At 40.8% G+C, this 21,871-nt stretch overlaps 1 protein-coding gene across 18 annotated transcripts in view; it reads left to right on the plus strand.

Moving 5' to 3' along the window:
• The window catches only part of AFDN (afadin, adherens junction formation factor), a 151,366-nt gene that overhangs the window by 106,993 nt on the left and 22,502 nt on the right, over window positions 1–21,871 (plus strand). For all 18 annotated transcript variants that reach the window (XM_084828010.1, XM_084828013.1, XM_084828015.1 and 15 more), the window contains 5 exons: window positions 2,173–2,438; window positions 4,045–4,188; window positions 6,125–6,323; window positions 7,962–8,065; window positions 8,428–8,514. In XM_084828010.1, the coding sequence (XP_084684136.1) occupies window positions 2,173–2,438; window positions 4,045–4,188; window positions 6,125–6,323; window positions 7,962–8,065; window positions 8,428–8,514 (800 nt within the window). The remainder of the gene's footprint in view (window positions 1–2,172; window positions 2,439–4,044; window positions 4,189–6,124; window positions 6,324–7,961; window positions 8,066–8,427; window positions 8,515–21,871) is intronic.

The following is a 21,871-nucleotide window of genomic DNA, read 5'->3' on the forward strand; positions in this document are numbered from 1 at the left end:
CATGATTCTTGAATTTGGACAGAGCTCAAAAAAGTCTGTTTGGTATCTCAGTATGAACATTTTTTGTAATAACAATTCTGGTAAAGACATTATATAATTTTAAAAAAATAACTTTCAATATTTGATATTGCCAATATCATAAAACGGCCAATATCATACTGCCCCTATACAAATCTATGGTGTGGCCACACTTGGAATACTGTGTCCAGTTCTGGTCACCACACCTAAAAAAAGATATTGTAGAGCTGGAAGAAGTGTGGAAAAGGGCAACTAAAATGATCAGTGGGCTGGAGCATCTTCCCTATGAGAGAAGGTTACAACAGCTGGGATTGTTTAGCTTGGAAAAAAGGAGGGTAAGGGGAGACATGATAGAGGTGTACAAAATTATGCATGGTGTGGAGAATGTGGATAGGAAGACATTTTCCCCTCTCTCAAAATACTAGAACCTGGAGTCATCCTATGAAGCTGATTGGTGGGAGATTCAGGACAGATAAAAGGAAGTACTTCTCCACACAGCACATAGTTAAACTATGGAATTCGCTACCACAGAATGTGGTGATGGCCACCAATTTGGATGGCTTTAAAAGGGGGTTGGACAAATTCCTGGAGGAAAAGGCTATCAATGGCTACTAGTCCTGATGGCTATGTGCTACCTCCAGTACCAGAGGCAGTGAGCCTATGTACACCAGTTGCTGGAGAACATGGGTGGGAGGGTGCTGTTGCCCTTATGCTTTGCTTGTGGGTTCCGGGCCGACAGCTGGTTGGCCACTGTGTGAACAGAATGCTGGACTAGATGGACCCTTGGTCTGATCCAGCATGGCTCTTCTTGCGTTCTTATTGGAACAACATTGTTTTAATGTTCCCTTGAATTATTTATTGTATACCATAAAGTAGCTCCTATTTTAAAGAGGATAAATAATGGGCTAGCCATATGGAAGGTTTAGCAGATTAAGTCCAAATATTTTACCTGTAGTCTCAGTGCAATACTGTCAAGAGACACTGAAGATAGGATTATTGAGGTCGCTTTCACAATTACTTGAGAATAAGGCCCATTGAACACTGAGTAAACATGCAAGGATTGTGCTGTGAGAGACCTAGAATTATCAGAATGATTTAATTTAAGATGCAGGATTTTATTTGTAATGGAATAGTTTTATTGTATCAAGATAAATTGTGTTTCATGTATGACCCCAATTTTTTCAATATCTGCAAATACATCACTTGGTGATCACGGTAACTTGTTGATTTGGAGGATTAGAAAGAGATCTTTATTTGAAAATCTAATGCTATAGGATTGTAATGGCTTGATTAGAAATACTTTGGCTAATTGCTGAAGTTGAAAAAAAGAATGAAACACAGGAATAACAAAATAAATAGGACAAAAATCTGAGGAATAATAATTTTACAAGATCTTTGGATATAGATCTAGGCCAAGGTTACAACAAAATATCTATATATTTGAAAGTTTAGTATGCTGTTTTAGTATTGAAATACCTTTCATGGTCCTAGATATAGATACATAGAGATGGGGAGAGATTCAACCAGGTGATAGAGATGTGGCTTCTACTTAGTGGACTTTATTAATTTTTTGTAGCAATGCCCAATAATACAAATGTATTGGGAGGTAATAAATTAGCTTAATAAGGACATTACCAATTATGAATTTCCATTAGATCCATTAACCATACACTTTTGTGTGATAAAAATAAAAAGGTAGAGACACATGGCCTTGAATTTATTATAAAGCTTGTATAGGCAGCCAGGATTAATTGACTGCAAGTAGAAAAATGGCACCTGCTTCTGTGTTTAAAGATTATTTGGAAGGAACCTTGGAAATAACTGAAGTTACACAATGTATATATTAGGTTCAGAAGGGTATGTCATAAAGATAATAATGATATACAGCTGTATATCATTATTAAAAGATCAGTATTTCTTATTTCCCACCTTTTTCTTATATCATGAGAAATTTTGTAATACAAGATTTAAAAATCCTTAAATATAAGTATTTGTTTTCTCCAGACCAAAAGGGATGTATGTTAGTATAATTAATGTTGAGCAGTATCTTTAAATTAGAAAGTCTTCCTTTTATAATTCAGTATTCAATATCTTATGCTGAATAGTTGTACTTAGTTCTACTCAGTAAAATATATGTAACTTCTTTTCTTGTAGATGATGTCTTGCATACGCTAACTGGAGCCATGTCCCTGTTGCGACGTTGTAGAGTGAATGCTGCGCTGACTATACAGCTCTTCTCCCAGCTGTTTCATTTTATCAACATGTGGCTTTTTAACAGATTGGTTACTGATCCAGATTCAGGATTGTGTTCACATTACTGGGGAGCCATCATCCGACAGCAGCTGGGACATATTGAAGCCTGGGCAGAAAAACAGGGTTTGGAGCTGGCTGCTGATTGTCACCTCAGTAGGATAGTACAGGTGGGTATTGGCATAAATAGAAAAGTAAATGCTTGCATGCATGGTCCTGTAAGGTTTTTCTCTACTAATGTAGTAATGGAAATTCATCCTAGTGTCCTCTGTCACCTGGATGGAGTCATATGAAACTGCCTTGATTGTCCTAGTAGATTATTTTGGGGAGCTAGACAGGGGACTGCATCCCACTTTGGTTCTGCTGGACCTCTCGGCTGCCTTCAGTACCATCAACTATGGTATCCTTCTGACCTACCTTGCTGGGAGTTTGGCGGAGGTGGGTTGGGGGGTGTTGCACTGGCTCCAGTTCTTCATATGGGCAGGTTAAAGAAGGTGATGTTTGGGGACTTGTGCTTGGCCTTTGGCCTCTGGAATCCCACAGGGTTTGATTTTATCTCCTATGCTTTTTATCATCTTCATGAAACCGCTGGGAGAAATCATCCAGGGGTGGGGAGTGGGTTTTCATCAGTATGGTGATGATACTCAGCTTTGTATCTCCCTTCCATTGTATTCTGGGGAGGCTGTGGATATTCTAAACAATATTTGAAGTGAGTGATGGGCTGGCTGAGGGTAAACAAAAAAATAAATAAATCTGGACAGAGATGCTATTGGTTAGGAAGCCTACTAGTGCAGGGATAGGCTGCCAACCTGTTTTGGATGGGATTGCACTCTCCTTATAAAATCAGGTTCATACCTTGGGTGTTCTCCTGGACTAATCCAGGAGTGCTTTTGCCTAGCTTTGGTGGATGGGCCAGCTGCATCCATTCCTGATACAGTCAGACTTGGCCATGCTCCTATGTATATTAGTTACATCTCAGTTGAACTACTGTGACATTCTCTATGTGGGGTTGCCCCTGAAAACCATTTGGGAATTTTAATTAGTGCAGACAGCTGCTGTTACATTTTTGATTGGATCAAAGTGTTTGAATCACCAGTGTGATGTAGTGGCGAGAGTGCTGGACTGGGTGTCGGGAGATCTGGGTTCTAATCCCAACTCAGTCATGGAAGCTCACTGGGTGACTCTGGGCCAGTCACAGACTCTCAGCCCAACCCACCTCGCAGGGTTGTTGTTTTGATGATAAAATAGAGGAGGAGGACTATGTACGCCGCCTTGGGTTCCTTAAGGAGGGGAAAAGGCAGGATATAAATGTAATAAATAAATAAATACATCATGTGACCTTTGTTGTATCAGCTACACTGACTGCCAGTTTGTTTCCGAGTGCAATTCATGGTGCCGGTTATGACCTTTAAAGCCCTAAATAGCTTAGGGACAAGTCTACTTGAAGGAACATCTCTTCCCATGTAAACCTGCCAGTCCTTTAAAATCAACTGTTGTGTCCCTTTTGCATGTGCCAGTGCTTTCTGAGACATGGTTGGTGGCATTGCAAAAGAGGGTTTTCTCAGTGGTGGCATCCCATGTGTGGTACTCTAGCCATCCATGGCTAGAACTCTGAACAGAAGAGTTCACATTGCAAGTTTTTTAAGGAACTAATTCGTACTAATTTAAGAACAAGGTTGGGGGTGTTTTTCTATTGAGTATATTGTGTCCCTTGTTGTGTCTCATAATAAATGTTAAAATAATGGTGGTTCTGCTAATTTGCTTTGCTTTTTTCAGGCAACTACATTACTCACTATGGATAAGTATTCATCTGAAGACATTCCAAGTATTAACAGTACCTGCTTTAAACTCAATTCTCTACAACTGCATGCATTGCTACAGAATTATCACTGTGCCCCAGATGAGCCATTTATCCCAACAGTAAGTCAATCTTGGCTTTTAATTCTTTTTGTAGGGGAGGTTCTGATTAAGGACATTCAATATAATTTTCCTATAAAATAATAAATGTTATGGGATAATGTATAAAAATAGTGTAAAACTTTCTGTAAGAAAAACAATTCTATAACATTTGAAACACAATTCTTAATGAGTGCTACTCTTCAAAGCTTGCAAAGCTTCTTCCTTCTTGCATAATAAACAGTCTGAAGCTGACTGCTTACCTGTGAATTACAGTGCACTCAGCCAATGGTGATGTCAGGGAAATTTCAGAAATCTTCTAAATATTTGTGGTAAAAGTTTCCACAAAATACCATATCTGTGAGGAAGTAAAATATCAGTTTGAGTGGAAGGATAACTTCCTAATAGCCTAAGAGCAGGAGGGTTTGTATGCTTTTGGCTTGAGGGAAGGGCAGAAACAAATGTTAGGGTCTGGGAAGTTGTTTGGTAGGGGGCAGAGTTGGGTGGTACAGTGTAAGCAGTGGATTGAAAAATGGAAACAAAGAAAAATGGTGTGGAGGAAACTTGAAGTTTGAGAAAAATAAGGGCTGTGGAAGCAAGGAAGTAAGAAAAGAGGCAAAGTGAAAAGGAGATGTGGGGGAACAATACATAGGCTGTTGGAACAGTAGGAATTATGTTGTGTTGGTTTGAAAGATGTGGACACGTACTAAAATTTAAAGGCCAGGGGACTCTTGTTTAAAGAGGCAAAAGATGGAATTTGGCATGGGGACAAGTGTTAAAGTGACTTGCTTTATCTAAGTAGGCAGAGTTTTTACTGAAAATCTCTAGTATAGTATAGTTTCAATACCAGTTCAGAATTTAGATAGTTTGTCCCCTCACCTTCTGTTACATTCTGTACTTCAGTACTGCTTAGCTGCTAGACCCTATCTTGCTATATTGCATGTAAGTCCTTGCACAGCATATCACATTCTATAAATTATAGTTGTATTCTATGCATGCATGCATGCATGCATACATACATACATACATACATACATAATGGCTGGATCCAAAGAATCTCACAACTTGTTCTGAACACTCAAGGGAATCCAAATACTGACTGAAAATCTGTAAACTTTCCAAAATAGTTGTGCTTTAACATGAGATTCTTCTGTTCAAAGAGAGAAAGTCAAATATCCCACTGGACATGCCCAAGGCTTTGGGCATGCCTAAAGTAGCTCATTGGATCTCAGCCTATACACACACACACACACACACACACATAAAACAATGGAGCTGTGAACTAAAAATTGGCACAAGAGCACAAGAGCCTCCCCAATCTAGTAATTTTCCGTTTTTTGTTAACTGAATCCAACTGTGCCATACCTTTAGTTGAGGTTCACTTTAATTTTCTTTTCCTTGTTCATCATACATTCATTGCTGTTGTTCTTCAGTCATTAAGTCGTGTCTAACTCTTTGTGACCCCATGGACCATAGCATGCCAGGCCTTCCTGTCCTCTAATTTGAAATATCACATTTTGAAGAGTGCCTAAGGGATTTTATTTAAGTTAAACCTCAGAAGCTTCTGTTGACCAAAGTAAAAGCATTTGCCACTTGTATCTGCTTCAGCTGACATCAACTTAAACATGTGTATCTTTAGTGTTATCATGTTCTGACTTTGGGTAGCTAAAATATAGAATCATAACATCATATGCCTGGGTACTCATGTACAACATTGTACATGTGAAGGCTCTGTGCTACCTCCAGTACCAGAGGCAGTGAGTCTATGTACACCAGTTGCTGGGGAACATGGGTGGGAGGGTGCTGTTGCACTCATGTCCTGCTTGTGGTTTCCTGGTCGACAGCTGGTTAGCCACTGTGTGAACAGAATCCTGGACAAGATGGACCCTTGGTCTGATCCAGCATGGCTCTTCTTATGTTCTTACGCTTCTCTCCGCCACCCCACCCCCACCCCCCACAGGAGTTAATAGAAAATGTTGTAGCTGTTGCAGAAAATACCGCTGATGAGCTGGCTCGTAGTGATGGTAGAGAAGTACAACTAGAAGAGGATCCTGATCTACAGCTACCTTTTCTTCTGCCAGAAGATGGTTACTCATGTGATGTTGTCAGAAACATCCCAAATGGATTACAAGAATTTTTGGATCCACTCTGCCAAAGAGGTATGTCCTTTAGTCCTGCACTGTGACATAAGCTATATTCTCTACTTTAGTTCAGCTAAGTAAAATCTATATTTTAGATGTTTGTCTGGGAAATCCTTATTGTCCCTATTTTATAACCATGGTGTCAATTATTATTATTATTATTATTAATAATAATAATTATTATTATTATTAAATTTATTAATCGCCCATCTGGCTGGTCACCCAGCCACTCTGGGCAATGTACAACATACAATAAAACAGTTAAAACAATAAAATTCTACAATAAAAACATTTTCTAAAGTACCCTAACCCACCCCAAATGCCCAGTTGAATAAGTCAACTGCTTATTCGTATCTTTGAGATTGTATTTGTAGACGCCTTACATCAGAAACAGCAGTGTCTTCCTTTCCAACTTGTATTATCATGATATGCATTCAGTGTTGCTTACTTACTCTTTTCCATATATGCAAAAATGTGCCTCTTAAGAGGTTAAGTAGGAGAATGTACAGATGAATAATTTTTCTGTTAAAATGGTCATCCACCTTATGAGAAATATTATTTAACTAGAGCCAGTGTGGTGTAGTGGTGAGAGTGCTCGACTGGGAGCTGGGAGATCCAGGTTCTAGTCCCCACTCAGCCATGGAAGCTCACTGGGTGACTTAGGGCCCATCACTGACTCTCAGCCCAACCTACCTCACAGGGTTGTTGTTGTGAGGATAAAATGGAGAGGAGGAGGAGGATAATGTAAGCCACCTTGGGCTCCTTGCAAGAGGAAAAATGGCAGGCTAGAAATGCAATAAATAAATAAAATAAAATAAACTAGAGCTGCAATCCTATACTCACTTATTTGTAAGTTTCATTTAACACATTGGGACTTACTTTTGAGTAGACACTTAGGGGATTACACTGTAAATCTTGCTACTTGGGTCTAAGAAGTGTTGTGCCTCTTTAGTAACAAATTTTGGGTTTTTTTGAAGCAGCAATAATTATTTTCCTCCGACAACTTAGAATTTATTTTCTTGAGAATAAAAGGAAAAATTTTAGTAGTAGGACAGTAAATCAATGTTCACGCTTAAAAGAGAATTCTTTCATTACAAAATGTTCTTAACATACTCTGTATCAGTTACTTCAATTCATATCATTTTTTATTGTTTCTTCAAAATTTTACTTTGGCTTTTATTGTAACACAAGAAAACTGTTCTGTATATTTCTATTTTTTAAGTACTTTTCTCTGCTTTTTCAGGCTACATGCTCATATTATTAGTTATAGTTAGTAAATGGCTTTGTGATGCTTGAACCTGCAAATGATGTTGCCAGAGTTATTAATATGTTATACAGAGCAACACACTTTAAGTTGTTTATTTAAATACACTAACAAATATGTGTAGGTAAGATCTGTAGGATTCACCTCTCTCCTGTGATTGTAGATCATGAGAGAGAGAGAGAGAGCAGTATTGGTGATGAAATAAAAGCCAAGACATTGTGCTGATTTTAAAACACTTGCCAAGTTGATGATCAACACTGTTTTAAGCACTGAGCCATGTGTGTGCTCTGGCAGGGTGTGGTTGCTTTTTTTTGTAGCCACACTAATTTCCTAATTAACTGCTTTGAGAATGTGTAACATATGTCTTGTTATACATTGTCTTCCTTATCTAGGGTTTTGCAGATTGACACCTCATCCACGTTCCCCAGGAACTTGGACAATATATTTTGAAGGTGCAGATTACGAAAGCCATCTGCTACAGGAGAATGCTGATCTGGCAAGTACTCATCTTGTGGGCATTGTGGGACAGCACATAAACGGAAGTTTAGTAACATGCAACAGTTTTAAATGACTGAATGAAATAGTGGTTTTAGAGCAATCTCTTGCTTAAACAGTAGAGAGCTACACATTTGGGTGGTTGGATTTATTAGATGTTTCTTGTAATATACTGTGTCAGTGTTATGTTGAAACTGTTTAAAAAGCTTACTGTTCCTTTATTACCTAACGTTGCAACGTGCTGATACGGAACCAACTGCTGGTAATTTTATTAAAATATCCAAAATGATTTTTTTACTGAGTGTTCTATACTGGTCTCAGTATTGAGGAATTCACAGTTTGATCTTTATTTTGTTTCTTCAGGCTCAGCCCTTGAGGAAGGAACCTGAGATAATCACTGTGACACTAAAGAAACAAAATGGGATGGGTCTGAGCATTGTGGCTGCTAAGGTATGAAAAGAATATTTATATAAAAATATATGTCCCACCCTTCTAATCCATATGCACAGTGATGTAGTGAAGCCAAGGCTTGCAGGGGCACAGCGCCAACACTTTTTTATTAGCAGGGACACTGAAGTCATCTGCCACCCCCCTCAGAATTCGCTGTTCCCTCTGAGCTTAGCTGTGATTCTCACAAGTACCTGGCAGGAAATGAATTTTCCTAGTAACGTTATATTGTTCCTTGTTGTAAGGTGAAGTATTTTGGGGTGGCTTGATCTTGAATGGGCACTTAAGACCCATTAGCTTCACAAAAGTCCTGCTCATGTTGGAGATGAAAACTGCCAGAATTAATTTCTTGATATGGATCAACACAGCTGCCTGAATATGAGGAGATGTGGCTATGGGGACTGTCATGATGAGTGCCTGTACTCAAAGTATGCATGACTCAAAGTGGCTTAAAAAAGTTAAAATCACAATATCCACAAAATATAACAAAGGCAGACAAAAGATAAAAACATAATCTTTGGATAAAATATCTGCCTGGTAAGACAAAAGCCTGCCGTAATTTTTAAAAAAGTTTTCACTAATGAGTGGAAGACCAACCAGAGGGTGGGCCAAACAAACTTTAGGGGGCAAGATGTTCCATAATACTGGTGCGACCATTGAGTATGACCTATTTTTTGTCTCAACCAGTTGCATCACCACCTTAGGTGAGACACAGAAAAGGGCCTCTCGACCTGATTTTAATAAGCAGGCAGGATGATTTGGGAGGAGGGGGTGTTCTTTGTCATGATGTTTGTCATTATCTCAAGACAAAGACCAGTGTAGTCACTTTAGATTTTTCTATTGGAAAACAAAGGAATAAATAAAATCTGTTAGCATAAGCAAAGTATGTATCTTGAGTGCCAGATCAAAGAAATACATTCAGCCATATAAGAATAACCTTGCTCAAGCATAACACACTTTAAAGATCAGTGTTCCCTCTACTTCAGAAGTAGGCAGACTTCAGGCTTTCAGGAACTACTGTGCCTTTTGCTAGAACTCACAAGGTCAGCCAAGTGAATCCAGGTGCAAAATAGTGGCTCAGGGAGTGGATTCAACAACAGGGGGCCTCTGAACATTTATTTAACCCAGGAGTTTGTTTTCAGTCCCAGGCCTGAGCTTTCAGACACAAAAATCCACTCCCAATTTCCCCCTCAAGCTTTCTTCTTTTCATCAGCCTCATTTCAAAGTGGTGAAGCCCTGTTGCTATCATTAGACATTTGCAAGTCAGAAAACTATTTGGATTTTCTGCAAAGTAGCAAGTCTATCAGTTGATCCCAATATACTTTCTGCCCACCCCTGCTTTATTTGATAAGTTGGATATGGCATGCATTGGCCTCTTTGGTATGGATCATTTAAGAAGCCGGAGGTGAGAGTTGGGGTGAGCAGGGCAGATTTTCTCAAAAATATTGAGAATAAAATGACAGTTATTTTGATTAAATTGTTTAGACTATGTTAAAATGCATCTCTTGCAGACTTTCAATCTGAAATACACAGAAACACACACACACCACTGTCTTTGTCCAAAATAGTTATGAAGTGACTTCAGTTTCATTGCATCTCGTAATTTTGGCTTGTTTGGCAGGAAAAATATACAGGCAAATGTGCAGACTTACTTTTTGACTTTTTTGAGGTGTATACCAACTAGTGTAGTTCACTGTGAATTTTTGCAGCACCAGTCTGTAGCCACCAGATGGTGCCCTGCAACAGTATTATAAAGCTGCCACCCTAAACTCACTTGAATAAAAATGAAGTTCCACTGAGTTCAACATGGTTGTTTCAGGCTCATTTTTAGCATTAGGCTGTAAATGGTATTTTAGTTAGCATGCCTAATATTCTTAGTTCTAAATTACTTTTTATAGAAGGATCTGTGGTCCCAGTGCTTTGCTCCTGTAGGAAGCTTTGGGGTGATTTCTCGAGACAAGAGTTAAGCACTATTGCAGGGGGACATGCACATAGGATTGAAGCTGTGAGATCAACAGCCCCTCAAAAACTGGCTTGGGAACCTGTGCACTTCAATACACGCTCTAGAAAAACTGGAAATACACCTGAAAGAGGAAAGATAACTATTGGTTCAAGGCAAGAGTTCTGCCTCTGCTCGTTTGGGGCATCTAACAGTGCAGTACTACATACTTTGTGGGTGCTCCAGCACTAGACTAGGCGAAGTAAAGATGAACGCCTCACATCTAGCAAGAGAAGCCAAAACAAAAGGGCTGTTTCATTCAGCAACAGCTTTCTCTAAATGGGACAATGGAAGTGGTCAGTTGTAACTAGGGATGTATGAAACTCACTCACCTTTGCTCCGTCCCTCCTCGCGGAATCCTCAACGGGGGGGGAGGCGATCCGGGCCCCCCCCCCTGGAATCCTTGATGGCCGGCTCCGCTCCGCGGCCAGGCCATGGAGCAGCCAGCCAGGGCCGGCCGCAGCTGGATTTCCGGCTGCGGACGGCCTGGTGCAGATGCAAATGGCGGCCGCTGTAGCGGCCGCCATTTGCGTCCAGCTAGACAGCCGTGATAGGCTATGTAAGAATTTACATAGCCTATCACGGCTAATGTAAAAAAAAAAAAAAACACGCAGCGTACGCAAATGGCGGTGGCTATGGCGGCCACCATTTGCGTGGCCTATTTTTCACCAACTTATCTTACGTCAATATTTATGTAAGATAAAACGGCGAAAAAAAAGGGAACGCAAATAGCGTAGTGGACGCTATTTGCATTCCTTTATTTTTCGCCGTTCTGGCCTACGTAAATATTGACATAAGATAAGTCGGCGAAAAATAGGCCACACAAATGGCGGCCGCCGTAGCCGCCGCCATTTGCGTATGCTGCGTGTTTTTTTTTTTACGTTAGCAGTGATAGGCTACGTAAATTCTTACGTAGCCTATCACGGTGCAAAGATGGCAGTGGCGGCAGCAGCCCTGCCGAGGCCAGCCAGGAGACCAGCCACCGCCAAATCCACCCTAGGTAAGTGCTGTCCCGGGGGGATTCCGCAGGGGGGCGGGGATCAGGAGGCCGTTCCGCCACGGATTCCGGGGGGCCGGATTCTAAAGAATCACTGGAATCCATGGCAGAATTCTCCACCTTCCCTAGTTGTGACCCTAGAACACAGCCTGTGGTCTTCCAAGGCCTTTATTGCATCCCCCCAAGGGTGCCCTGACTCCCCCACCACCACCGCCAACAAATTCCCCCACCACCTGTAGTCTTCACCCCCTCTACCAGAGATCCTCATTCAGATCTCTTTCTCCAGCACTGCTAACAGCGAGGAAAGAGCCATCTGTATCAGGAACCCTGGTGTGTGTGTGTGCGCATGCGTGCAGCCCCCAATCCCCAAGCCAGCATCACTCTTAGGGCTGAAAAAGTTGTGCAGCCCTGCTATAATGGTATGAGTACAGCATAGGTGGGCCATCTTACCTATATTGCACATTCCACAGCTGAATAAAAAGTTACTTTCACTCTTGACAAAAATGGCTTGTCCCCAGTCACACTAGGGGCAGTGGGGAGACTGATGGTCCAGAGAATTATCTAAAGAAGGGGTGGGGGAGCCTCTGGCCCTCCAAATGTTGTTGGTCTCATAACTATTAGCGACCCTAGTCAGCTTGATCAGTGGTCAGATATGATGGGAGTTGTAGTCCAGCAACTTCTGGAGAGCCACAGGTTCTCCACTCCTGCTCTAAAGCACATGATATAGTTTTGTTGCAGATAACAACAGATAAGCACATCTAACCTTCTAAAGTACCTCAATGGGAGAGTTACTGAAATTGATGTGTAACTTGTTCCAGTGTCCCTGGAAGAAGAATAGAATATAACTGTGATTAAAAATAATATCCAATCAGCCAGTTACTGTAGATTTTTAAATAATTGCATAACGGAAATAAAAAGCTGAATTCTAAATAATCGACTTAAAGAGATGCAAATGCTTTCTTACGTTGCTTCACAGGAAGAATCGGTTTAGATGCTGGTCCCATTTTTATTTATTTTTAATAGTGTGTTTTTTACTACATTGTAAATAATGGAGGGGTGAAATTGAGAACCAGATTTAAAGAGCTAGTCAGTAGAGGGTGCTATTCTTAAATTGCATATTTATTGCAAGGAAGACATTCTTTTGCACTGACCTGATAAATTTAACAATGCTCTTGTCAATAACATTTAATGCCAGAAGCAATTATTTCACTTTTGTGTTTTGCCATCAAGATGCAAGGGAACACCTTGCCATGTCAGCACTGGCCTCTTCATGAGTGACAGTGCCTAGTTTGGAGAGTTTCTGGCATAATTTCTTATATGCAGTAAAACAACTCCACTAGCCTTTTTTGAAGGAGGAAAACTAGATGGTTCTCTTCAAGTTTCACAAAGAAGTGGGATAATTTTTATCCGTCACACGTTGTCATTCCCATCCTCCTCCTCAAAATCCACATTCTTTCTACTTGTTGCTTCATGGTTGTCTGATGCACTTCTCTTTGTCCACTGAGGGGCAGATTTTTTTGAAGAAAGACTCAGCTCAGGGTTGGACTAGGAGGCCACAGCTTTGTCCTTTTCTGTACCCAACATTCCTCTTGAAGAGAATTAAAATCTCTACGAATTAGTTGGATCTGACCGAAGTTCTATTTTTTTTATTTATTTATTTATTTTATTTCATTTCTATACCGCCCAATAGCCGAAGCTCAGTTCTTATGATTTAACTGCTGAGACTCAAGGAGAAGTTGTATGGCAGCTTGAACAGCAACCTTGAGGGAAATGGTGCAGAACCATTCAGCTCTGACCCACTTCCCCATTGAAAAGCCTTATTCCACCCCAAGGTCTCCACTGGTTGTTTGTAGCACTGTTTCCACAGCCACTTCTAGAAGTCCTTTGTATCCCATACAAATTGCAATCACCAGTTATCTCCCTTTTCATCCTTTTCACTGCCCTATAAAAGCATTTTAAGTGGCACAGGGAATTGGCTGGAGCTTATGCACAGCATTGCTGATGGATGTTGTGCCAGCATTTATCCTTACACCAGGTATGATCTATAGGGCATTTCTGCTATAAATCATAGGTTGGGTCTGCAAATCAGATTCACTGGTTGAGAAACAGGGAAGCAAGCTGAAGTGAAATATTAATATTATATGCTACACGTGTCTTCTCAATGGTAACCTGACATTTGATGGGAGGGCTGGCATGACAGATCCCCAGAGCCATGACCCAGAATTACTCCCACGAACAGAACCCAAGGCAAATCAGTATACTTTTAGACTTTCCAAGGGAATTCAACTATCCCTGCAAAACGATGGCCCATGCAAACAATCCAATAGGCATGGTTCCAGCTCTAAAGGGCAAACATATACCAGCACCTCCATTGCCAAAGAGGTCTGGACTTCCAGTTCAAAGCTTGCTTATATTTTCCAGCACCCGATCAAGTTGTAGCTGGTCTACCACAGACAAGATCGGATGAAGCTGTAGCACTATACTAAACAGGGCTAGAAACAGAGCCATGCAATTTGGTTCTTTTAACTGTTAGCATATCATTAGGAATATTAGCTGTTATATATGATGGTAGCACTGAGCATAGCTACAATGGGCGGAAAGGCAAAACCTATATTTTCAGTACAGCCCTGAGCATGGAGTAAATTGCCTACCATTGATGTAATGATTTCCAGTAGCAGCCTTGCTGAGAAATTATTCTTGTTGCAGGATTTTTCTGTAAGAGTACCATTTATTGTACCAGTAGTACTCTTTTGGTGGTGGTGGTAGTTGTATTGCTTGGGGGTCAAGGGGCAGTAATACTATGAGACTGAGGGCAAAATTTAGTGCTTTTAGCCTAAAAGATGTTTTGATGTTAAATGCTGCCTAACTTCCAACCACACTGTGGTTGGATTTTATGAAATCCAGATGATTTGGAAGCAGCGTGTGCATGCAGTTTACTTTAAAAATATATCACTAGGAGAGCGGGGAGGGGGGTGTGAGGGGAGGGGTTAACATATGACTTCTTCCCATCTGTGGGCCAGCACATTACTTCCTGTGTAATGTTGGATTTTCTGTATCTTGTACAAAAGGCCGCCTTGATTTTTCTAGGCAGTGTCTATAGTTTAATAAACCTCTTAATGGTAAATGAAAGGCAGAATAGCAGAACTGACTCTGTAAGAGTCAGAATATTGTATTGGTTATAGCTAGTGTTGATAAGTGCTATGCAGTGTCAGTGTCCAGTTCAGAATTATCTTGCTGGGTGTTTCGGAAAATCTGGCAGACTGACGTGTTGGTTATCGTTAAGGGCTGAGAAAGGAGTGTTGCATTTCTGGAGTTAAAATGTGGTTTTCTGTCGTTGGAAGAACAGAATCCTTGGTAAGTCTGTTCAGGGAATGTTTTTCTATACATCTCTAAACATAGCTCCATATTTTTTTATTATACTTGGGTACATTTAAAATTGTCTGTAATTACTTGTTTATGTGGCACTTCTTGTTGTAACATGCAACTAAGTATTTGTAGATAATGGCATTCTTTTCAAAAGTTAGCACAAGAAAATGGTACAGAAAGCCTTATCTACTTTTTAATGAGAGGTATAGTGGCAGGGTTTGATCTTCTCTAATTTGTCAATAACAGTTGTTACATTTAGGATTGAAAGATAATGAATGATTTAAGATTTGCACTCCTTTTTTCCTACTTCCTGGCTGTAATCCAGAAGTACCTCTAAAAGCATGTGACTTGTATTTGTAAAGAATATTAGGAGTAATTAAAATGACATTCTAAACACTAAATAAGAATAAAATTAACAGACCTCTGAAAATTTGTTCCTGTTGCTCATGTAGCACTTCCTGCAACTAGTTTAAATATATTTAATGTCATTTGGATTGTTATAGTAAAAATATTATTTTAAAGTCTCTTAACAACAGTTATTTAAAGAGCTAGTTGTAAGCTGTTTTGATGTCTGTCACCATAATCACAAAGAAAGTCAAAATGTTTTCTTTAAAGTACTGTTTTGTTTCTTATGGGTATACTTAGATACTGAAAACTAAAACCCCATGACTGTTTCCAATAGTGCTGGAAAAAATCTCTACAATTACAATTGAATGATAATGTGAAGAAAATTAATGCGCTAGGAAATTGCAGTACCAAAACCACCGCTTTATGGGAAACTATTTTTTAAAAATCCAACCAAGTAAATTTCAACAACAAAATGAGTCTTCATTGTACCTTTAGTGTATAGTTGATGGCCACAGTCTTAACAGTTAGGATATACTTACAGCACAATCCTATGAATGTTTCCTTGGAAGTAAGTCCAACTGTGCTCAGCGGGTTTACTCCCTAATAACTGTGTTTAGGATTGCAGCCTCTGCACCTAATTCGGATCCAGATTGTGAATAATATAGGTATAGTTACTCTTGATCCCCCTCTGTTGAAGCAGCATAAAAAAGAATGATGCACGGTCATTTAGAAGCATATTTTATCTCCTTTACATGTCTACGTTGCTCTTCTTCCCAGCTTGCCTTACTTAAAAGTTTAAAACAAGTTTAGAGACTAATATCATAGTCTGTCTCTTGAAGAATATATAGAAAAAGATGAAAGTTTTTTTTAACACATTCTTATTTCCTAATCTGCTGCTGTGTCTCAAAGATGAGCTCTTATGGGAGTTGCAATAGCACAAACACTTTGGAAAAACAAATGGGGTTATTAGAAAGAAGCCAGGTTATTTCTTTCCTTGAAATCAGTGCGTTGGATCCAGAGATCTGTGAGCAGAGTTCTACTCTCAGAGCATTCCCACTCACAGAAGTGGCAGGAGGCAATTTTCACTGATTACCCCTTTCTCTGCAACCCTTTGCACCCCCAAAACTTGCTGCAGGGGAAGGGGGAATTGGCAAAATTAGTGTCTTCTCAGTGTCGTCCAGCGGAGCTTTTCCGAGTGGTTCGCGGCCTGTTACATTCTGGGCCAGGGAGAGAGACGGTGGAACCCTCGGTAGCACGCTGTGACAAGTTTGCGCGGCACTTTGAGGATAAAGTCGCTCAGATTCGTCATGAATTGGACACCACCATTAATGCAGTTCCATTGGTAGAGGCGTTCAGAGCACCGTCTGGTCCAGTTTTATTGGATGAATTTCAGTTACTGAGGCCTGAGGATGCGGACAAGGTGCTTGGCCAAGTCCGATCGACCACTTGTGTGCTTGACCCTTGCCCTTCATGGCTTATTAAATCAAACAAGGAGGGGTTGTCCGGCTGGGTCCAGGAGGTTGTAAATTCCTCCTTGAGAGAGGGAGTGGTGCCTGCTGCTTTAAAATAGGCAGTAATTAGACCACTCCTGAAAAAGCCTAACCTGGACCCAGAGGATGTTAACAATTATAGGCCAGTGGCCAACATCCCCTTCCTGGGCAAGGTGCTTGAGCGGGTGGTTGTAGGACAGCTCCAGGCACTCTTGAATGAAACGGATTATCTAGATCCATTTCAGTCGGGCTTCAGGCCTGGTTTTGGAACGGAAACTGCCTTGGTCGCCCTGTGGGATGACCTCTGCCAGGAGAGGGACAGGGGGAGTGCGACCCTGTTGATTCTCCTGGACCTCTCAGCGGCTTTTGATACCATCGACCATGGTATCCTTCTGGATAGGTTGTCTGGGTTGGGAGTTGGAGGCACTGCACTACAGTGGTTCCGCTCCTACTTGGATGGCCGATTCCAGAAGGTGGTGCTGGGGGATTATTGCTCTGTGCCATGGCAATTGTGCCATGGGGTTCCACAGGACTCTGTTTTATCCCCCATGCTGTTTAACATCTACATGAAACCGCTGGGGGAGGTTATCCAGAGGTGTGGGCTGAGGTGCCATCAATATGCGGATGACACCCAGCTCTACCTCTCTTTCTCATCAAAACCAGGTGAGGCAGTGGCTGTTCTGAACCAGTGCCTGGGCACGGTAATAGACTGGATGAGGGCTAATAAACTGAAACTCAATCCAGACAAGACGGAGGTACTGTTAGTGGGTGGTTCGTCTGCCCAGCTAGGTGATATTCAACCTGTTCTGGAGGGGGTTGCACTCCCCCTAAAGGATCAGGTTCGTAGTTTGGGGGTGCTCTTGGATCCAGAACTGTCACTTGAGGCACAGGTGAACTCAGTGGCACGGAGCACTTTTTATCAGCTTAGGCTGGTATACCAACTACGCCCTTATCTGGACAGAGATAGCCTAGCTACAGTTATCCATGCTCTGATAACTTCTCGTCTGGATTACTGCAATGCGTTATACATGGGGCTGCCTTTGAAAACGGTCCGGAAACTTCAGCTGGTCCAAAATAGGGCAGCAAGATTGTTAACAGGGACTGGCCTGCGAGCTCATATTACGCCAGTACTTTTGCAGCTGCACTGGCTGCCAGTCCATTTCCGGGCCCGATTCAAAGTGCTGGTGTTAACATTCAAAGCCCTTAACGGCTTGAGGCCAGGTTACCTGAAGGATCGCCTCCTCCCATATGTGCCTGCCCGGACCTTAAGATCATCCTCAGCGGCCCTTCTCCGTGAGCCCCTGCCAAAGGAAGTGAGACGGGTAGCTACTAGGAGGAGGGCTTTTTCTGCTGTGGCACCCCAGCTCTGGAATGAGCTCCCTAGTGAGGTTCGCCTGGCGCCTACATTGTACTCCTTTCGGCGCCAGGTGAAGACCTTTTTTATTTTCCCAGGCATTTTAGCTTTCTAAATTTTTATCTTTGCTGTTTTAAATCTGTATTTTAAACTCCTGTACTGCTGCTAGGTTTTATTGTGGTTGTATTGTTATATTGTGGTTTTAATGTTCTATATATTTTAAATTGTTTTATTGTGTGTTGTTTGGTTTAAATTTTTGTGAACCGCCCAGAGAGCTTTGGCTATTGGGCGGTATAGAAATGAAATAAATAAATAAATAAATAAAATTATGTCATTCTCCCCCTTATGTGAGTGGAAGCCTCCACTGCATTGCAGCCCCTTCCTATTTACAGACTCTTAAGTTTTGGTGTGAGCGTATTTTATCTTAACAGATACCTTTAATTTTACCAGAGAACTACCTAAAATAGATGCCAAGCAGTCTCTATCTTCTGTATAGATAAAGGTTATGTAGGATGTTGGAATATTGTATATAAACTGTGTATATGGAAATAATTTGTTGAAGAAAAATAACTCCTATTGGTATTATTTAATACTTATAAAATGCTTTAAAGTGTTTTAAGTGCTATACAGATATTAAAAGATAAGACAGTCCCAGCCTTCAGGCTCACAATTGTAATAGACATGATACAAAAGGAAAAAGGAATGGGGAAAGAAAAGAAAAGCAAGCAATTGGAGCAACTGCACCTTCACTTGTCAGTGGAAGAAGCCAGGATAAATACTTGATATACTTAATTGGTCTTCAAAGAATGCTGTTAGCAAAGTCTCTCCACCCCCTGTAGTGAGGATTAGGATATTCCATCACATTGCATATTTATTTTTATTTTGTTTACCTGAAATGACAAAGTGTATTTAGGCAAGCAGAATATAATTCTCACTGAAAATTTGTTGTTATATCATCAACTAATACTTGGTCTTCTGTAAAAAGTGCAGTGACTTGAGCCAGTAGCAGTCAAACGTAGCTCTTAAGAGTTGTACATCTGTGACGGGACACTGAACTCTTCTGACTTTATAGACCTCAGTATGAAGCCAAGGTGTTTGTTAAGAAATGTGAAGCTAGAAGGAAGAAGCTGTGGAAGGTTAGGCATTAGAAGTAGTGGTTGCAAACATTAGCAAAGATTCTATGAATGGTATTATCTGGACATTGCCTTCTAGCTTTTTTTGTAAGTTACTGGAAGCCATTGAGTATCTGCTATTAGAAGGCCCTTTAATATAGAAATGGATTGTTCAGGAATGAAGGCTTTGTACTAGCACAATGTATTCACCATTACAGTGAATTAGGAGTTAGATGTGCACGCCTCTTATGCAACTGCCATTAATTTCAGTGGGGCGTCTGCAGAGGAAATTCCTAGTAGTTGTGCCCATAACAGAATAACCAAAGATACAGTGCATTTAGTGGTTAAGAGTCTGAATTAAGAGCTGACATGCCATGATCACCTCTCAGTTATGAATTTATATTGGCTTTCTTCAGGCCTCCTAATCTCTCAGTCCCCTGCCCCTGCCCCATTCGTAATATAAGGATAATGGTATTGACTGCCCTTATATGATGGTCATATAGATCAGGGGTAGGCTGAAGGTAGATCTCCAGATGTTTGAGTCTTCAACTCCCAGAAGCCCCTGCCAGCATGGCCAGTGGTGAGGAATGCTGGGAGTTGAAATTTGAAACATCTGTAGATCTACTTTCTGCTCACTGCTGATATAGATCAGTGAGATACCCCTGAGGTTTCTCCCAGATGGCTTGCCCAGTCATCACACCCCCATCCCCCCTTTTTTTCTTGGTGGCTGGGTGTGCCGCAAAGAAAAGCATTGGCATGCAGCTGCCCACCATCTTCATTTCCTAACAGTATATCTGAACCTCCATGCGACCCAGAGGCATTCATGGGAAATGAAAGTGGCAGCAGCTGAAGGCCCTAATGGCTTTGAAGCAATCATAGCTGTCAGTAATAATAATAATAAAGTGGGAAGGGTAGGACACCTTAGTGTGAAGGTGTCCTACCCGACAAGAAAGGTGTTGGAGGGCACTGGTGCCTGCAAGAACCATGTTGCCTACACCCACTCTTTAAAAAAAAAATGCATAAATTTATGGGATGAACACCGTGCAACAGAGAGCCAAGCTTCGGAGATTATTTCAGATTCCTTTTGAACAGACTTCATTTTGAATCTGTAGTAAGCACAGAGTGCTCCACCTCATCAATATAAATACTGACTATAGCACCCAAGTGATATGATATAAGCACATTTTTTTCACATACTGAAGTTGTTTTCACAGTTGCTCCCGAAATGCAAATCAGGCATGAAGGGGTGGACTAGGGGAGTGGTGGTTCTTGTTTTGTATACAGGTACTGGAAAAAGACTTTGGCCTGATTTGGACTAACATAGCTCAGCTTAATAGGCTGAGATATGAATGAATCTTTTGCCTGGGCACACAGTCTCTTCGCTCTTCCATTTGCATTGTAAGCAGTCAAACTAGGAAGCCTCTCATTAACATAGTTTCCCATTTGTTTGAACTGGAAAACAATGGTTGCCAGTTTTGGAATAAGGATAGTAAACCAGTTTGAAGTTTGTTTAATATCCTGGCTTGTTTGGAAGCTGGTAACCATAATTTACTGATTTGGATGAAATGGAAAATTATGGGTAATTACAGGCTTCCTGGGTTGCTCACTCCACAAAGGAGCTATGTGCACAGACAAAAGTCTTGCTCATATCTCAACATATTAAGCCAAGATATGATCATCCAAATGTGGCCATTGTAGTGAAGAAAAAAATGAAAACAAGTCTGAGGCAGAGGAGATAGATTAGTTTTCAAAAATATAAGATTTCTCTTAAGTAGAAGTGGCTTTATATTGTTGTTGGCATATTTTAATGGCTTATGTAGTATAAATATGCAACACATGTGGATGTTCACATATGCACTTCCACTCTAAAAATGAATACATAAATAAATACAAATAGCCTCATTGGTCTACCAGTAGCTGTTTCACAATACTTTACATCCAAGCTGGGCAGTTTATTCAGCTTTGAGGGCTGTTGTTTTCTTGGTTATTTTAGTTCATGAAATCAGCATTGTTTGCATTCTCTTGGGCAAGTTGCAAATTTAAATTGGTAGAGTTGGTACCTTTATTCTACAGTATTCTTACTTTGAAAATGTTGTGCACCAGTGTGAAAAATGCAGTTTTATCAATAGGGTACATGCAAACTCAGACTCTAGTTCTTAGTTGCCAAAGTACTTACAGTTGAGCTTTCTGGCAGGGAAACAAGGTCCCTGAAACTATTCCTTCTCTGGCCAATATATGGGATCAGGTTGGTCTCCCCCTTGCCATGGATGTCCTTCCTTGGAGGCAGGGGTGCAGTCTTTCATTGGGCCTTGGTTCCTGGCCAATGGATAAAAGCATGCTGCCCTTCAGCTCTTGCAGACTTGTGGAGGTGTGAGGTAGATAGCAGACAGCAGAGTACTTTGAGGTCTTGTAGTATCTAGTCCTGATTATTGCCAGGGAAGGGTTAGTGCGCTGAATGTTTAAAGAGAAACTGCAATGTCATCACACACCTATATTTATCATCAAACATCCTACAAACACTGGTAACTCTCAACTGAGGGGCAGTTCACAGAAAATAACAGGTATGTGCCTGTATATATCATGTGCATATAATGTTCCTTGTGATCTGTGGGAATCATACTAGTCTCCCCTTATACATACTGTGGGGAATTATGGTTTTCTCTGGTCTGCATAACCAAAATCCAAGGGAGACAA

The sequence above is a fragment of the Heloderma suspectum genome, chromosome 1 (genome assembly GCF_057233095.1).
Source record: "Heloderma suspectum isolate Gila_16-S chromosome 1, 16-S_ref, whole genome shotgun sequence".
Taxonomy (NCBI): Eukaryota; Metazoa; Chordata; class Lepidosauria; order Squamata; family Helodermatidae; genus Heloderma; species Heloderma suspectum.